The sequence below is a fragment of the Desmodus rotundus genome, chromosome 9, assembly GCF_022682495.2.
Source record: "Desmodus rotundus isolate HL8 chromosome 9, HLdesRot8A.1, whole genome shotgun sequence".
NCBI lineage: Eukaryota > Metazoa > Chordata > Mammalia > Chiroptera > Phyllostomidae > Desmodus > Desmodus rotundus.
The window spans coordinates 37,441,604-37,458,725 of record NC_071395.1 but is presented as its reverse complement, the minus strand read 5'-3'; the positions used below and the strand labels follow the sequence as shown (position 1 = coordinate 37,458,725).

The window sequence follows — 17,122 nt, the reverse complement described above, 5'->3', positions numbered from 1 at the left end:
TCTGGCAGGGTTGGTTTCTGGAAGGACCCAATTCCTGGCTTGCAGACAGCTGCCTTCTCACTGTGTCTTTCACACAGCCTGTCCTTGATGCTTGAGCAGAGGGAGGAAGAGAGAGCAAGTGGACTCTCTGGTGTCTCTTAGAACAATACTAACCCCAGGGGTACCAGGGCCCCACCCTTCTGATCTCATTTGAGCTCATTACATCCTTAGGGGCTCCGTCTCCAGATACAACCACACTGGGGCTCAGAATTTCAACATGGATTTCAGTTGGGGACACATTCAGTTCATAACTGCCATATATATATTTTTAAAGATCTTACTTATTTTTAGAGAGAGGGAGAGAAACATCAATGTGTGGTTGCCTCTCGCGCCCCCTACTGGGGACCTGGCCTGCATGTGCCCCAACTGGGAGTTGAGCTGGTGACCTTTTGATTTGCAGGCAGGCACTCAATCCACTGAGCCACACCGGCCAGAGCAATAGCTGTATATTTTAAACACAAGTGGTGGCATTTGCTACACATCTTTCTGCATATACTTTGTTCACCTAAGGCTTATTTCCCAGAGTCCATGCCACTTCAGAAAACACAACATCCTCAGTTTTTAACAGCTGCCTGGTACCAACATTTATTAACCAATGAGGAATGTTCATTTCTTGTTTGCCATTATAATAATATTTGTGATGTCCTTCTAGACATATGAACATGTCTGCTCAGTACATGGTGAATAGTGAGGTAAATGAGTACTGTTAATTTTTTGTTAACAACATGTGATACGTGCAGGCTAGACAGGGCCATGCTGAACCATACTGCAGCCTGAAGCAACAGGAAGTGTGCCCGGATTCCTGTGTTTTTATGTATTTCTGTAATGGTTAATGGTTTTAACAAAACATCTGAGGAGTGACATCAGCATCATGGCAGAGAGAGAACACCCCTTTTTCCCTCTCCTTAAAGTCAGATAACTGTAACTCTACAAAGGACCCTGCGCTGCACACAGATATGCCTGAGAGATTGCGTATGGGGACATGTGAAGGTGGTGCATTAGAATGAACAGGGGAAGTGGGACAAGGAAGGACAAAAACAGGTCCTCAAATGCAGACCAGGACCCACCTGCTGACAAGGTAGCAGTGGAGGAGCCAAGCTGCATCCCTCATGTGGCATCCAGGGGACAGGAGGGGCAGAAGCCACATTCTGGCCTGAGTAGCCAGCGCCTAATGCAGGCAAACCGGGTGACAGGTGGAGAGTGGCAGAGCAGTGTGGCAAGCTGTGGCCTAGGGGCCACAACTAGCAAGGAGGCAAAGTAGAAGACTAGGGCCCGTCCCCCCTTGCCCACCCAGGAAGCAGATCCCAGTGGAGGCAGGACATTGTAGAGGCGGCAGAGGTGAGAGAAAACAAACGTGCTACAGGACCTCATATTGGAAAAGAAGAGGCCTCTACTTACCCACCTGCTGAGTTGCTAAGAGCAAAACAGTACCCAAACGAGAGTTCACTGCTTCAGCCCTGACCGGTGTGGCTCAGTTGACTGGGCGTCATCCCCCAAAGCAAAGGGTAACCGGTTTAATTCCTGGTCAGGCTACCTGCCTGGGTGTGTGCAAGAGGCAACTGATGTTTCCCTCTTCCTCCCTCCCTTCCCCTCTCTCTAATAAAAGTAAATATATAAAATCTAAACAAGAGTTTACTGCCTTAAATGCACAGAGAGACAATCCATCAGGTACCACAGATAACCAAGGATATTACACTCTCCAAACTATACTACAAAGTCAAAACCGTCAAACAGTACAGTATTGGATGAAAAACAAAAGACACAGACCAATGTTACAGAATTGAGAGTCCAGAAATACACTCACACCTTGGGCAACTCAATTTTTTTAAAAGATTTTATTTATTTTTAGGGAGAGGGGGAGGGAAACATCGATGTGAGGTAGCCTCTCGTGCACCCCCTACTGGGGACCCGGCCCACAACCCAGGCATGTGCTCTGACTGGGAATCAAACCTGTGTGCGACCCCTTGATTTGCAGGCCGGCACTCAATCCACTGAGCCACATCAGCTGGGGCAAATAAAATCTAAAAAATAAAAAGATCTAGGGTGGAGACAGACATTAAAAAAAGATATATATCTTAGTTTGCTTCTGTGAAAGTCATAAAAGTGAAATTCTAATACAGGTTTGGGTACAAATAGAATACTTAATCTCAAACTACTGTAGGTTTTAATACAATTCATTTTCGATATCTTAATATTTTTTCAACCACTTTAATGCTCTGGGGAAAAGTTAACCATTAAGAGGAATGACATAAGAACATGTATAAATGGGGCAAGTGTCATTCTGTTTGTCTCCAAAATGGCTTGACACGGCACTGTCCACTCAAGCCTGTATTCACATAACACCCTGACACATGGTTGCCCTGCACGGTACCTGCACTCAGCAGCTCACTCCTGCTGGGTGCGCAAAGGACAGCGAGGTAAGTTCAGTGTCTGGCATCGTTGGTTTTCTTGGCTTGTGTGTGCTAAACCTGGTGTTTTTGCTACAGCATAAAAACTTTGACATTGTGTTCACAACAAATTTTTTGCATTCATTTTAAATTCTTAAAATATCGCTTTAATACCATTCATTTTGACAACCAAGGTATATGGCCCCCCCCCCTCCTAAATTCAGGCCCCAGGAGAGTGCCTCCCTAACCTTGTATTAGATTGGAAGGACCTTTGCAGTGTCTAGAGACATCTGTAGTTGTCACAAGTAGGGGGTGCTCCTGGCATGGAGTAGGTGGGGGTAAGGGATACTGCTCAATATCCTGTGGTGCCCAGGACACCCCCCACCCCACAATGAGAAAGACTGGGCCCCGAAGTAAGCAGTGCCGAGGGGTATACCCTGCCACAGAAAGTCTTTTTAAAGGTTCCTCATTTGGCACCTTCCAGTTTAATTTCTATTTTTTTCCCTTGCAGAGATGGGCAGGAAAGGGTGTCTACTTGGGGACTAAGCCAAGGAGCCTGGGAAAGGGGGTTTATTTCAAAGGAGCAAAGGAAGGCCCAGCAAAGGGGAGGGAAGCAGGCAGCCCCATTCCCCCTCCTGGGGCAAGTCCACGCTCCCAGTCAGGCCACCGTGTCAGCACACAGCCTCTGGACCAGCTACTAGGGGTACGATCCCAGGAGCCCAGCTTGGGCCAGATTCCCTGAGAAGCAACTGAGGAGAAAGTGGAGGTGCACATGGTATTTGACAGTGGTTCTTGAGGTCAAAATCCTGTGATCCAACGCCCCACACCCATCAGGATGGTTACTAACAGCAAGAAAACAAAACTCAGAAAACAAGTGCTGGCAGGGATGTGCAGAACCCTCGTGCACCGGTGCGCTGCTGGTGGGAGGTGAGATGGGGCAGCTGCTGTGGAAAACAGGATGGTGTTTCCTCAAAGCATTAAACATGGAATCACCGCCTAACTCAGTGATTTCATTTCTGGAATTCCATTTCTGTGTACACTCAAAAAACTGAAAGCAGGATCGCAAGGGAGGTAGTCCTGGGGACCACTGACACAAGGCGGGGGTGGTGGATACTTTTTCATTTAAACATGTTCACACAGTTTCACTGATTAAAATTAATCAGTGTCTTTGTAATTATATTTCTTCAATTAAGAAATGAAGTCACGCCCCGGCCGGTGGGCTCAGTTGGTTGGAGTGTCATCCTGTAACCAAAATGTCATCATCAGTTCGATTCCTGGTCAGCGCACATGCCTAGATTGTGGGTTCGATCCTCAGTCAAAGTGCCTGCGAAAGGCAACCAATCCATGCTTCTCTCTCTCCCTCTCCCTCTCTCGAATGAGAATAAAATAAACCTTAAAAAAAAAAGAAAAAGAAAAAGAAAAAAAGTACATGCTGGAAAACACACCTAGCCAGTTAAGACCCAATTAAGGCCAGAATCCTGGAGTCCTGGGTTTGCAGACTGGAACATAAGGCTTCAAACCAGCTCTGTAATCCGGTGGCCGTCCATTCTGGGTGCCTGCTTGGCCACTTTGCCCTGCTCACCTGAGGCTGCTGCTGTCTGTGCAGCGGCCCCTTGGGGAACCCAGAAGGGGAAAGGACCTAAGAAATCTTGAAAAGTTGCACTCACTTGAAGACACTTGCCTGCTGTGGGCTTGGGTTTCCTTACCCAGGACCTGCCTCCAACCAGAGCATGAATCACGGGGTCCGGGGCTGAAAAGACCCCTGCAGGGGAGAACCAGGTGTGCAGACCACCCCTCTGTCTCCCAGGGTGGAGCCTGGGGCCTTACCACCGGCATTCTCCCAACTCACCCACAAAGCAGACATTTGGTCGGGCGGCCAGGAGGTCCAGCCTGCTCACGGTACCGGCCACAACTGTCCACTCATTCAGCAGTCTTAATTAAGTGCCTACCCTGGGCCGGCCAGGCTCTGCCCTAAGGGAGCAATGAAGCCAGGGGACAGCACCACCTGCACCCTCTGACTGGGAAGAGAAAGGGGTTATAGAGGGAGAGACAAAAGGAGGGCGAGAGGTTTCTTAGGAAGGTCCTACACTCCCAGGCGAAATATGGTAGTTAGACTAAGGTGGACAAGGGAAGAATGAGGTATATACCCGGATTCTAAGGAGTCAGAAAAGTGTTAGATGGGACCTGGGAAATGCAGGCGGGTGGTTACCGGCAGTGGCCCGGGATGTGGACGCCGGTTTAGAATCTGGATGCTGTGAGACTGAGGGGCAGTGGAACACGGGTCCGGCACTGGACGGGCATCTCGGAATCCAAGCGTGGACTTGGTGACAGGCGCAGGAGGAAGACCCCAAAAAGACAAGGGTTGACACTGCTAAAGGACGCAGGGGCGGAGCGCGATAGCCTCGTGCCGCGGCAAGGTAAGCTCCCTGTCCGCGTGCTGATTGGCGCTGTCGCCGAGGGGCGGGACCTGCATGGCGCCTGCGCAGCACGCGGCCCCGCGCGCGGGCGGGTGGGCGGAGCGGGCCCCCCGAGCGGGGGCTGGCGAGCGCGGGGAGGGGGCTGAGAGGGCGGCAAAGCCGGCGCGCGCCCGACTTGGGGTGGAGGGTGGGGGCCTGCGGGCCGGAACAGCCACGGTAAGTGGCGGCGGCGGAGGAGGAGGCAGCTGAGGCGGCGGCGGAGACCGGGGGTCCGGGCGGCGACGGCAGCGGCGGGCCGAGGAGCCGGGCGCGATGGAGCGGAAGAGGTGGGAGTGTCCGGCGCTCCCGCAGGGCTGGGAGAGGGAAGAAGTGCCCAGAAGGTCGGGGCTGTCGGCCGGCCACAGGGATGTCTTTTACTATAGGTGAATGAACGTGCCGGCCGGGCAGGGCCCCAACGAGCGCCTCCCAGCGGTCTCTGCGGCAGCCTGGGCACTCCGACCTGGGCCGCGGCCTGGGCCCCGCGCGTACGTCGTGCGTGCGTGCGTACTGGCGCGCGGCAGAAGCCTGGCCCAGTGCGCGTGCGTGAGCGCGCGCGGCTGTCCACCCCACCCCACCGTCGGCCCAGTGCGCGTGCGCCCCTAGCGCGGACGCATGGCGTACGGATCGGCCCCGGGTGGTCGAGCAGCGGCCTCCCTTCGCCGGCTGTGGCAAACCTGCCGGCGGGCGGAGGGGCGTCCGACGCAGGCCAGACGCCGCTGGGAGGCAGGGGTGGGGGCTGGGCTAGGTTTTCTCTGGTGGGCCGGGAGGGTGTACCTAGGAATGTGGGCTTCTGGCCCTTTCCTAGGGTGACTGGGCCCCTGGGCAGCGTGTTTTTGAAGGGCCGCCCTTTTTCCGTCTTTGGGTGTGTTCCGAGAGCGCCACCCCCCGTTGGACGTGTCTTCTCCCGTAGAGGCGCGGGATGTGAGACTGTGAACCCTGTACACAAAGAGCCTTGCCTCTGTATTTTCGTATTGGTAGTCTGAGGCTTTCAGACTTAACCCTCCCCCAAGTTGGAAGGAGGGGTTGCCCTTGGCTCGGGAGCAGTGGCCGAATTGGTCCGAACCCCTTCCGTGGAACAAAGAATTAGTGGGAGGCTCGCAGCCCAATCCCAGACAGTGGGCTACTTGCTATTTGCTTTCTTCTCCTTTTTTTTCCCCTGACTGGTAGAAGATGCTTTTGTTTCTGAGCCAGCTTTGACGGTTCCCTACCCTTTGCCTCAGGTTCCTAGTGAAAGAGCTGGCAGGACACCTGCTTCGTGTTGAATGCCAGCGTTTGCTGGGGGGTGTGCAGCCGGGTTGTGGGCTCAGAAGCAGGCTGGGTGAGGCCAAGAAGCAGCAGAACGAACACACTATCCTCCCAGCACTCGGACAAAACATGGGCCTTGGCTAGCCCAGTTTTGGGAGAAGGAGGGGAAGTAAGCAGGAAAGGGATAGTGACTAGTTCAGGACAAGCTCGGGTTCTGGTTTTCTGGTTTCCAAAAAGTGCAGGGCACCAGTGGGGAGCCAAACTCAGGGCTTCAAAATGTGTATGGGAATTGGCTGGACTCTAACTTACTCATTGACATAGTGGCACTGCAAACAGCGTTTCTCTGGGACGGGTGCATTCTCGTTTGCTACCACCTACTGTGACATTACTCACAGGCTCTTTAGAAAACCTAAATCTCTTTAGTTCTGACCTGGGTCAGCAGGGAGGCCTCGAGCTAGAAACTGCGTGCCTCATTCCAAGCATGCTTGTGTGCTTGCTTGCTTTTAGATCCAAGAGCTAAGGCTGGACTGTCTGCTTCTCGTCTTTGTTAGTTTAACAAACGTCTCTGCAGCATCTGCTGAACGTCTGACACTGCTGGGTCCTGGCCATTCAGCTGGGAGCAAGACCCCTGCCCAACCCATCACACCTGAGGCACCAGCCTTCACTGTGTTACTCCTGGGTTTCAGGTGGTTACATATGCTTAGCAGTGTAGGGGTCTGTGACAGTTAGTAGTAGGAGTGTATTGGCAGGCCAGGGCAGTTCAGGGAGGGCCTCTCTGAGGAGGTCACACTGAGTTGAGCCCTAGCAGGAACCAGGAAGAGCAGTACCCAGGTAGTGGGAACTGCAGGGGTCTGAGTAGAGTCCCCAGGAGGCAGAAAGCAGTCTGCAGCTTGGGATCTGAACCAAGGCCAGCGAGGCTGGAGCACTCCCAGGCTTCTCTGCCTGGGAGCCTGTCAGGGCATCAGCTGTGGAGCCCCACTCTGAGGCTCGAGCCCTGAGCATGGGGGTCTGGAGGTGAGGAAAAGCTCCAAACCGGAGCTGGACAGATGGGACTTGAGGTTTCCCATGGCTACACTGAAGAGGTAAGGGCCTGAAATGGGTGAGGAGGGGGTGCAGGGTCCAGCTCCATTCCCAGTCTCTGGCCTGAGTAACCCACCAGATGCCCACCAGGTGTCTCCCTTTCTCCCAGTGCTGGTAGGTTTAAGGGGATGTGATGTGGAGCTGTGGTGTTTTCTTGGAGTGTGGGCTCCTGGCCTCCTTACCAGTTTGTGGAGACCCATGCTGAATAAGGCGACCGGGAAGAAGCACAGATTTTCCTTATTCTCTTAATGCAGTGGGGAACTAAGACAGACAGAGCTGGCCATGGGTTCTAGCCCTGCCCCTGGGGACGTGCAGGCCTCGCATTCTTGTTTTCCTCGTTCAGAAAGTGGAAGGGAGCAAGTGTGTTCTTAGAAGAATTGCATTGCAGGAGAGGTGAAGTGATCCTACAGACCTTCCCCTTAGGGCTCACCCACCCATCCCTCCATCTTGATGATTCGCCCAAGCTTCACTCCCAGAGTGTACTGAGGCTGGGGGGTGGGGGATAGAGCATCTGGTGGCAACTGCATGTTTCTTTGTGAAAACAGGCTCGCTTCTTGACATTTTCTGTGCAGGCAGGAAATTGAGGACTTGGGGGAAGTTAGTAACCTGACCGAACAGATAATTCTTTGGGGTGTAGTAGCATAGAGATTTTTGCAAAAGATCTCATTTAAAAAGTAGAAATAGACTCAAGAAAAGCATAACAGCAGCCCTGTCTACAGATGAGAGGCGGAGGTACAGGAAGGACCAGGGCCAAGGCAAGTACCCGTCCTCTTGCATCCCTTCAGGGCCCCTGGCTCCGCAACCAGCCACACTCCCCAGTAGGCCTGCCTCCAGAGCCTGGACCAGAGCAGGGCCGTGGTCCTCGTTTGTTTTCCCATACACTAAGTATCAGGATGCCTTCTGTGTCAGGTCTGCAAAGCCCGTTTTGAAAGTTGACATACAGTTTCACATTCCGTACAGTTCACCTTTTAAAAGCTTATAATTTGGCAGGTTTTAGTATGTTTCACAGCATTGTGCACCCATCACCACTGTAGTTCCAGAACATCTCATCACCCCCAGATGAAGCCCTGTGCCCGTTAGTGTTGCTTTTCATTCCCTCCCTGATCTCCTGGCACTTTTTTTTTTTTAGCAGCTTTATTGAGGTACGGTGCACATACCATACAACTCACCCCTTTGAAGTGTACCATGGAGTGAGTGGTTTTTGGCATACTTACAGATACACGCAGCTAACTTGAGGACATTTACATCACCCAAAAAGAGCCCCAGACCCTTAACTGTCACTGTCCTATGCCCCCATCTCCTAGACCTAAGCCATTGCTAATCTGAGTTGTGTTTATTCCTCCATTCTCATTCATTTTTTAAAAAGGTTTTATTTATTTTTAGTGAGGGGAAGGGAGGGAGAAAGGGAGAGAAACGTCGGTGCGAGAAATGTCATTTGGTTGCCTCTTGCATGTCACCAACCAGGGCCTGGGCCCGCAACCCAGGCTATGAGCCCTGACTGGGAGTCAAACTGGCAACCTTTCAGTTCTCAGGCTGGCAGTCAATCCACTGAGCTACACCAGCCAGGGCTCTTTTTTTTTAATTCTCACCTGAGAATATGTTTTTGTTGATTTTAGAGGGAGGAAGGGGGGAAAGAGAAACATTAATTGGTTACCCTCTGTATGTGCCCTGACTGGAAATCGAACCTGCAACCTTTTGGTACACGGAATGATGCTCCAACCAACTGAGCTACCCGGCCAGGGCCTTTCTCATTCGTTTTTTAAAGACAATAGCAACGGGTAGGGGTGACTGGAGGCAAAGAAATGTTGTGTTTCATGGGGGCCCCTTCTCTCTTTGCCTTTCTGCTGCCCTGAATGTTCACATCAGCCAGTACAGAGCATAATAGAAAAGTAGGTCTTCCAGAAGAGTCCTTAGCAGCCTCAGAACCTGAGGCAGACAGGGGACTCTGAACTTGGACAGCTTGTCCTAGGGGATGTGACCAGGCCAAGGGAAATAGCACAAGTTCCTGCAATGACCTTTCCTGGTAAGAGGTGCGAGCAGGGCTGACTGAGCTGAGTGTGCCACTATAAAAGTGGGTCTCCTTCTGGCTATAATAGGTCCCGTCGTGTCCTCCATTGTTTCTCGTCTGTTATGTGCCAAGACATCTGTAGCAAGATCGGAGAGCACAGGCATGCACTTGTTCAGATTAGGGGCTTGTCCCATAGGTTTCCCCATGCCCATCAGCAGTTAGCCCTCCATCCTCCTCCCCAGCCCCTGGCACCCACAAATCCACTTCTACTTGTAGATTTGCCTGTTGAACATTTCGCACAAATGACCTCACACACTGTGTGGCCTTCTGTGCCTGGCGTCTCACTGAGCACCATGTGTTCAAGGTCCATCCACATTGTATTGAGTGTCAGTGCTTCGCTGCTTTTCATGGCCGAGTAATATTCCGTTGTGTGGGTGGGTCATGTTTTGTTTATCTCTTCATTAGCTGATGGACATCTGGATTGTTTCCACTTAGGCCTATTGCGAATTCTGCTGCTGTGAATATTTGGGTGTAAGTTTTTGCATGGACATACATTTTCATTTTTCAAGAGAAATACCCGGGGGTGGAATTTCTGTTTGACCCTTTGACAAGCTGCCCAACCATGTCCGAAGTGGCTGCATGAATTTACATGGCAGTACTGTCGCTGTGCGCCGGGCCCTGCGCTGCTGGTCTCCAGCGAGGTTGCACTGACTGCACTGCACAGCGGCCCTGTGTGTTCTGGGGGCTGAGCAGGGCGCAGAGCTTCAGAGCAGTTGCTTGGGGTCCTGGCCCCGAATCTTAATGTGAGGTTTCACCACCCTGCCCCTCAGAGACCCCAGCCCCCAATGCTGTAGCCACCAGAAGGAGACTGCTGTTAGGACCTGTCCTTCAAATACCTGCTGTCATTGGGTCTTTTCTAAAAAACTCTGCCTACTTCTGTTTCCGGAATGTTCTGGAAATGACAGCCAGGGTCCCGGGGCTAGGCCCCATCCCTCTGTAGGTTCAGGTGTTCATCCCTGCTCTCAGCTTTGGAGTCTTCTGTGGGCCCCTTGTTAGGGGTGTGGGGCAGCCCAGCGTGTCCAGCGGTCGCTGACCCCTCTCTGTCCTCAGCCCAAGCGGAAAGAAGTTCCGCAGCAAGCCGCAGCTGGCGAGGTACCTGGGTGGCTCCATGGACCTGGGAGCCTTTGACTTCCGGACAGGCAAGATGCTGATGAGCAAGATGAACAAGAGCCGGCAGCGGGTGCGCTATGACTCCTCCAATCAGGTCAAGGTGAGCCGTTCTACCCAGTTCTACCCAGTCGTAGTGGAGTTGAGGTCGCTATTTCAGACCCACGGGATGGGGCGGGGAAGAGAGCTAACTCTGTAATAGAGTTTATTTTTCCTGGTGTTGAAGTCGTAAGGACTTGCCGAGGGAAGTTTGGAAGCCACAGAAAAGCAGTAAGAAGATAAGAAACCGTTTGTCATTCTGTTCCTTGAGAGGTCCCCAGCTGCTTCTGGTGCCTATCACACTTCCCCTCCTGGCACGTGGTCTTCAACAGCTGATGTCCACATGGGCGCCCAGTGACGCTGTGTGTTCCCCAGTCTCTGATGGATGCATGTTCAGAGGAACTTTGACCCATGCCCCGGCTGTAGAACAGCTGGCCAGGTGCTCCCAGGCCAGTGCTTCACAGAGAACAAGGCACAGGAGGCGAGGATGGGGCTGGTGTGTGTCCAGAGCCCCGCCGAGGGCAGCAGATAGGACCTGGGCTTGCCATCACTCCTGGGTCCCTGGGTGCCATGGGGTGTGCTAGTGACTGGTGGACTTGGGAGTCAGGCTCCTGAGGGTCTGGATGCCAGCATGCCTGTCTCCACAGGGCAAACCTGACCTGAACACGGCCCTCCCTGTCAGGCAGACAGCATCCATCTTCAAGCAGCCGGTGACCAAGATCACCAACCATCCCAGCAACAAGGTGAAGAGTGACCCTCAGAAGGCTGTGGAGCAGCCCCGACAGGTGAACGCACACCTTAACACACGCGCCCGGGCCCAGTCAGGCCCAGCCCTGAATCCTCAGTTCTCTCCAAGCGTAGTCCATTCTTTCGTATATATGTATGTATGTATGTATGTATGTATGTATTTTTAAAGATTTTATTTATTTATTTAGAGAGAAGGGAAAGGAAGGAAAGAGAGGGAGTGAAACATCAATGTGTGGTTGCCTCTCACATGCCCCCTACTGGGGACCTGGCCTGCAACCCAGGCATGTGGCCTAACTGGGAATCAAACCGGTGACCCTTTGGTTAGCAGTCTGGCACTAATCCACTGAGCCACACCAGCCAGGGATGTATTTATTTATTTTTTTTAACAGGCGTCATTCACTTCATTTTTCTCGTATGAAATAATGTGGCCACAGCTGGAGTCTGGGTCCTCTACACAGAAGCTCTGGTGTGGGCTTTACGAGAGGGTCAGTGAGTTCCTGACGGGGAGACTTAGTGAGCACAGTCTTTGTACAGAGGTCGGGGGTGAGACAGCTGTAGGTTTTAGAGATGGCACCAAAGGTGGCCTTGGCAAAGTTGCCCAGGGTGGCAGTGTAGCCCCTGGCTGAGGTGGTAGCGGTCAGTACCAGCCATCATCAGCTGATTCTTGGGCTGAGTCGACGCCAGTGCCCCTGGGGATGAGGCACACCAGCACAGAGCCACAGTGGCGGTCACCTGCAGGGGACTGTGTGGGACTTGTTCCCCCAGTCGCCTTGCTACACAGAAACAGTAGAGAACTTCGTCAGGATGATGGCCTCACAGATGGTAGTGGCTACTTCCTTTGAGCGTTTAACACCCATCCCAACATGTCCATTGCAGTCCCCAGTGGTGACAAATGCCTTGAACCAGGTCCTCTGGCCAGTGCATGTCTGCTTTTGCATGGGCATAATCTTCAAATCCTCATCCTTGAGGGCCACCCCTGGGAAAAAGTCAGTGATCTCAGATTCCTCAGCGCATAGGGAGAAGAGAGAAATCTCCTCCAAGGACTTGATCCTCATGTCCTTGACCAGGTGGCCCAGCTTGGTGACAAGGATCCACTCCTTGTTCTCGGCTCTGCCTCTACGAGCAAGCTCCACGGCCTGAGCTCTGACCCTGACCACAGCTGCTGCGGCTTTGGCCCAGGATGCTGCTGCCAAATCCTCCATGGAAGCCGCCACGGCCTCCCATTCTAGGGTCCCCAGTGTCTCTGGGCCCTCCTATGGCACAGGCGTCATCCACCATTTGGTGTTTCCTTGGAGAAGAAGCTCAGTCCACTCTTCAGAGCCTACAGCTGTGGGCCCCTCCGCCCAGGCAGGGGCAGCCGCCCCAGAACCTAGCTGTGTGGAAGCGAAGCCCCACACAGCTATTGGGTCACTATTTTCTTGAATAGGTGGTTAAGTTTTGTCGGGGTTGTTTTAAATGAGATCGTACATGTACTGCTTTATAACCTGTTTTTCAAAAGCCAAAAATTACCCGTGTTTTCATACATATTTACAAATAACCCCACTCTCTATAGCGGGTGTGTGGGACAGTCATCTTTCGGGAAACAACCCGTCAACATCAATAGCGCATCTGACCATCTGGGTCTTCATCCTGCCAACAACTGGAGTTGGAGTTTCTCTGCCCTGGGAGGACGGGCCTGGATGTGGGTCCTGATGGGTCTGGAGCAGGAATATGCCCCTTGGCACATGGCACCCTCAACTCCCAAACTGGATGCCAGCAATCCCTGCCAGGGCAGGGGTCAGAAGTCATGCTGAGACCACCATACTGCATGTAGACGGGCTTCAGCCATCTCCCAGACTGCTGTGGTTCACCTGCACGTGGGGGTGGCTGGCTTTCCCATCAGCCTCACATCTGTCTGTGTCCTGTGATAGCTCTTCTGGGAAAAGAAGCTGAGTGGCCTGAATGCCTTTGACATCGCAGAGGAGCTTGTGAAGACCATGGACCTCCCCAAGGGCCTGCAAGGTAACCCAGTCTCCGGGATGGGCAGGGTTTAGGAGGGGGGCTAGTCCTGCGGTAGGGAGGAAGGGCCCCTCCAACCTTCAGCTTTGGGTTAGAGGGGCCACCACCGCCTGGTTCCTGGTCCTGGAGACAGACAGCTACACAGAGCAGGGGCAGAGGGGGGACCAGCAGGATGCATCTCTCCTGGGGGTTCCCGGAAAGACTGGGGTGCGATTTTGCTCCTGTGTCACAAACACCACCACCCGTCCCTGAGCACGTATCGCTCCTTTTCTGAAGTGAGAGCAGTGGCCTGCCTGTAAGGGTGGTTCGGGTACAACATCTGAGACCGAGCGACAAAAGCCAGTGCCTGGTGGTGATTGCCCTTCCCACGCCCCTGCAGGCGTGGGACCTGGCTGCACAGACGAAACCCTGCTCTCGGCCATCGCCAGTGCCCTGCACACTAGCACCATGCCCATCACTGGGCAGCTCTCAGCTGCTGTGGAGAAGAACCCCGGGGTATGGCTCAACACGGCCCAGCCCCTCTGCAAGGCCTTCATGGTGACCGACGAGGACATCAGGTAGCTGCCCTCCCACCCCGCCCTCTCACTGGCTCATGGCTGGTGTGTCTTCAAACCCTCGGGTTTGAGGCTTTTGAGGGTCCTGCTGAGGGGTGGCATACTGGCTGTGGCACGGAGGGGAGGCTCTAGAGAGTGGTAGGAACTAGGTACCTGACAGGAACAGGAAGTAACATACTGGGCGAGAGGTGAAGATGGACACATCCTAGGGCTTGCGTACTGGGCCTCAGTGGTGCCCAGGTGCAGGTGGACTCCAGGCGGGAGGTGTCCATTTGCTGGAACCTTCTGGGAAGGCCTGGTAAAGAAGCAGTTTGAATTGGCAGTAGGCACGGAGCATCTACAAGTGCTGAGAGGATAAACACTCATCCTTTAAACTTTACATGTCCGTGCACAGCTGAGGTCAAAAGAAGTTAGGAACGGTAGGGACCCCCCACAAAGGGACTAGAAACAGAGCATGCATGGCCTGAGTGACGTATGTGGTGCGGTTGTGGGTATGTGGGCTTCCTGTCTCGGGAATTGGGGGTTCAAAACTTCGTGGGTGTGAGACGCTCCTGTGCCCTGTGCAAAGTGAGGACATGGAACTAAGGTAATACAATCCCCCACAAATCCCCTGTGCCAGAGTCTACCCACGGGAAAGGGCAGGAGAGGGCATTGAAAGTATAAGGAAAAAATACAACTCTCCGAAAAGAACAGAAGGATTTTTAAGTTAGGCAGAACTACAAATAACAGTTACTAAAATGAAGGACGTAGGTCATGGGGGAGGCAGTGGGTTTGGTCCTGTCTGGAGAGGAGATGGGGGGCAGCAGTGCAGACAGGACAGAAAGGGGGGCTCCCTCCACATGTGGACAGGGGATGGGCCACTATTTACCAGACCTGGCAACAGTCACAAATGTTGGGTTCACCTTACAGTGAAGATGCAGAACTCGAGTCAAGGGGAGGATCTTAAAAGCTGCCAGGGGGTGGGGGGTGGGGGAAGAGATGGGCAAGCAAACCAGGCTACAGCTGCGCTCTTTGCCATGGTAACAGAAGCCAAAAGACAGAGAAAGCCATTTCCCACCGAGGTGGACTGCACACTCAGCGGTCCCTTCTTCTCTTTGCAAACTCTACCAAAGTGATAGTAAAAGAGCTCACAACTTGTGCGCTAGACCAGAAGAGCCAAGCAACAGGTGACCGCCCTTTGTGGGAAGGGGAGAGTCGCCAAGTAGACCAAACTGATCAGGGAGTGCCTGCCAGGTGGTGGGGGGAAGAGGGCGGTGGAGCAGGAGTCAGGTGTCCCTCTGAGCACTTGGAGCCCGCGCACCCAGCGCTCGGCCCCCACGGAGGTGGAGTGCACCGACTGGAAGGCTGAGTCAGAGCTGCTTGCTCGAGAAGGGAGTATGAGCCACAGGCCATGGCTGGAGGACCCTCGGCCCCCAAATGACCAGCCTGTGTATGTCTGCGCGACCCATCCTCCTGGCCTCGCACCCTGGTCTTCCTGGAGACAGGGACCTGTCCTGCCAGTGCTCCGTATGTCCCCAGGAAGCAGGAGGAGCTGGTGCAGCAAGTCCGAAAGCGACTGGAGGAGGCGCTGATGGCTGACATGCTGGCGCACGTGGAAGAGCTGGCCCGGGATGGTGAGGCGCCACTGGACAAGCCGGGGGCTGAAGATGAGGTGGAGGATGAGGAAGAGGAGGAGGAGGAGCCTGACCAAGACCAGGAAATGGAGCACGTATAGAGCGGTGCGGGTGGACCCCCCAGCCACAGCATGCACTTGGGTAGTGACCACAGGGGGGAGAGGCAGTCCAAAAGTCCTTGGGAGCTGTTCCATGCCAGGTGTCTGCTGTGCCGGGAGAGCTCCTGTCTCCCTGGAGGGGCCCAGTGTGGCCTGGCCCTCCTTGTCTTTCCAGAGGCCCTGCCCAAGCTCTGCCTGCGTGGGCACTGACAGCCCTTGCCTTGTTGGGACCAGGTTTGGGGGGAAGGTGGCTCCCCTCCCTTCCCAGGCATGTCCACTCCTTCAGGCCACTGGAGCACCTGGGGTTCATTGCTGGAGGATGGCCCCCTGCACAGTGAACCCCCACGTTTGCTCTTCATTGAAGGGCCAGGCTTCTGGAAGTGCTGGTCGCTCCTGGGCCCCACCCGCGGGGGCCCGCTTCTTTGGGTCATGGCTCCTGGATGCTGCTGGGCCTCTGGACTCAGTGTGGCCGCCCTGAGCTTCTTGGACAGGACAGCTGCCCGTGGGCAACCTGCACAGTTCCCGTGGGGTCAGAGAAAGGTTCTTGAAATAGTCTTGCCTCCCTATCAGTGTGAGGGACAATCCTCTGGGCCGGCCTGTCAGCCTCCCAGAAGGGGTTGCAGGGCAGTTCCCTGAATACCCACCTAGCAGGGAAAAGCCATGACGCTTGGAGCGTGCCCGAAAACGAGCGGCACAGTCCAGATGTTTTCCTTCAATAAATCGGTGGTACAAACCAGGCTGAGCACCCCGTAACTGCTTTACCTGTTGTGTGTGCTGCACATGGATGTAAACGCATCTGGACTTCACATCTGAAAACCTCGTCTTTGGCCTGGCAGGCCCGGCCTAAGGGTCAGTGCCCGGCAACGGAGGACTCTGGGAGCACAATGGGGCTGACCTACCTGCCTTAGCTTCCAGCTGTATAACAGGGACAGTTAACACCCAGCGCTCTGCGCTGTGGGCTCTTGTGTGGTCTGGCTGGAGCTGCCGCTGTGTCCCAGGCTCCTGTGTGTTCCCATCCTGAGGTACATTTCACAGCCAAGTATTTCCAACTGCCACACCCAGAACAGTGGCCTCTGGGGGGCGTTGGGGGCGGGAGTCGTTAGAGTCCTGTTACATCACCTATCTCCTGCAGCCCCAGTGCCTCAGGAGAGGGGTGCCACCTTGTGCCCGCTCTGCCCTAACCAGTGGCCTGTGACTGTCGGCAAGGACTCTGGTTGTTTGGCCAGACACCCAGGTCAGTGCAGAGTATGTGGTGGGCATGTGGGGCAGGGGTGAGGGGTGACATGGGAGCCCCTCAGAGCTGTAGGGGATTGCTGCCAGCTCAATCTTCCAAGGATGCTGGTCCTTTCAAGTCAAGTTGAAGCACAAATCCTGAGAACCATGAAGTTTGCCTGAGAATGGGGTGGGCCTTGCCCTGGGTAGGACTTGGTGCCAGGAAGGTCAGAGCCTCCTAGGAGGGAGAGCCTCCCCAGGGTGGGAGCCCTGGGCACAGTGAGGCCTTGAGGGCCCTGGGCCATGAGCCTGGCCTTGCCCCTCAGAGGGTCCGGTGGAAGGGCTGCACAGACTGCTGTGGGGGATGTACAACTGAATAAAGGCATCTTGGGCGCACATAGTTGGACCCGCATTCAATCTGAAGAGTAGTGTTTGTGTCTCAGCAGTGTGGGCCTTGCCTGGGCTCCCCAGGCCTGCAT

The 17,122-nt window shown here is 54.1% G+C and overlaps 1 protein-coding gene, 1 long non-coding RNA gene and 1 other non-coding gene across 10 annotated transcripts; 2 read left to right on the top strand and 1 right to left on the bottom strand.

Moving 5' to 3' along the window:
* Window positions 1-1,757: 1,757 nt before the first annotated feature.
* LOC112312481 (uncharacterized) lies at window positions 1,758-5,001 on the bottom strand. 2 transcript variants are annotated; one of them, XR_006656664.3, is made up of 3 exons: window positions 4,276-5,001; window positions 3,872-4,188; window positions 1,758-3,668 (listed from the first exon to the last, which is right to left on the bottom strand). It is a non-coding gene; the product is annotated as an uncharacterized lncRNA (long non-coding RNA). The 2 variants fall into 2 exon arrangements; XR_006656663.3 differs by having other exon boundaries at window positions 3,872-4,444; window positions 4,636-5,001.
* Window positions 2,396-2,527, top strand: LOC112312735 (small nucleolar RNA SNORA8). Its single transcript, XR_002975624.2, has one exon. It is a non-coding gene; the product is annotated as a small nucleolar RNA SNORA8 (small nucleolar RNA).
* A 27-nt stretch (window positions 5,002-5,028) lies between the features above and the next one.
* Window positions 5,029-17,060, top strand: MBD3 (methyl-CpG binding domain protein 3). Of its 7 annotated transcripts, none has more exons than XM_053910567.1 (7): window positions 5,031-5,169; window positions 9,711-9,746; window positions 10,326-10,485; window positions 11,069-11,206; window positions 13,079-13,169; window positions 13,546-13,723; window positions 15,239-17,060. In XM_053910567.1, the coding sequence occupies exons 1-7, from the start codon at window positions 5,156-5,158 to the stop codon at window positions 15,432-15,434; spliced, it is 813 nt and encodes a 270-aa protein (XP_053766542.1). In that variant the 5' UTR covers window positions 5,031-5,155; the 3' UTR covers window positions 15,435-17,060. The 7 variants fall into 7 exon arrangements, with proteins under 7 accessions (XP_053766543.1, XP_053766542.1, XP_053766544.1 ...); XM_053910569.1 differs by having other exon boundaries at window positions 5,039-5,169; window positions 9,681-9,746; XM_053910565.1 differs by having other exon boundaries at window positions 5,139-5,265.
* The last annotated feature ends 62 nt before the right edge of the window (window positions 17,061-17,122 follow it).

Coding starts and splice junctions, on each gene's coding strand:
- MBD3 (XM_053910565.1), top strand. CDS start 5,156: ATGGAGCGGAAGAGGTGGGAGTGTCCGGCGCTCCCGCAGGGCTGGGAG. Junction 9,747..10,325: donor GCTGCTGTGAATATTTGGGT/GTAAGTTTTTGC, acceptor CTCTGTCCTCAG/CCCAAGCGGAAAGAAGTTCC. Junction 10,486..11,068: donor ACTCCTCCAATCAGGTCAAG/GTGAGCCGTTCT, acceptor CTGTCTCCACAG/GGCAAACCTGACCTGAACAC.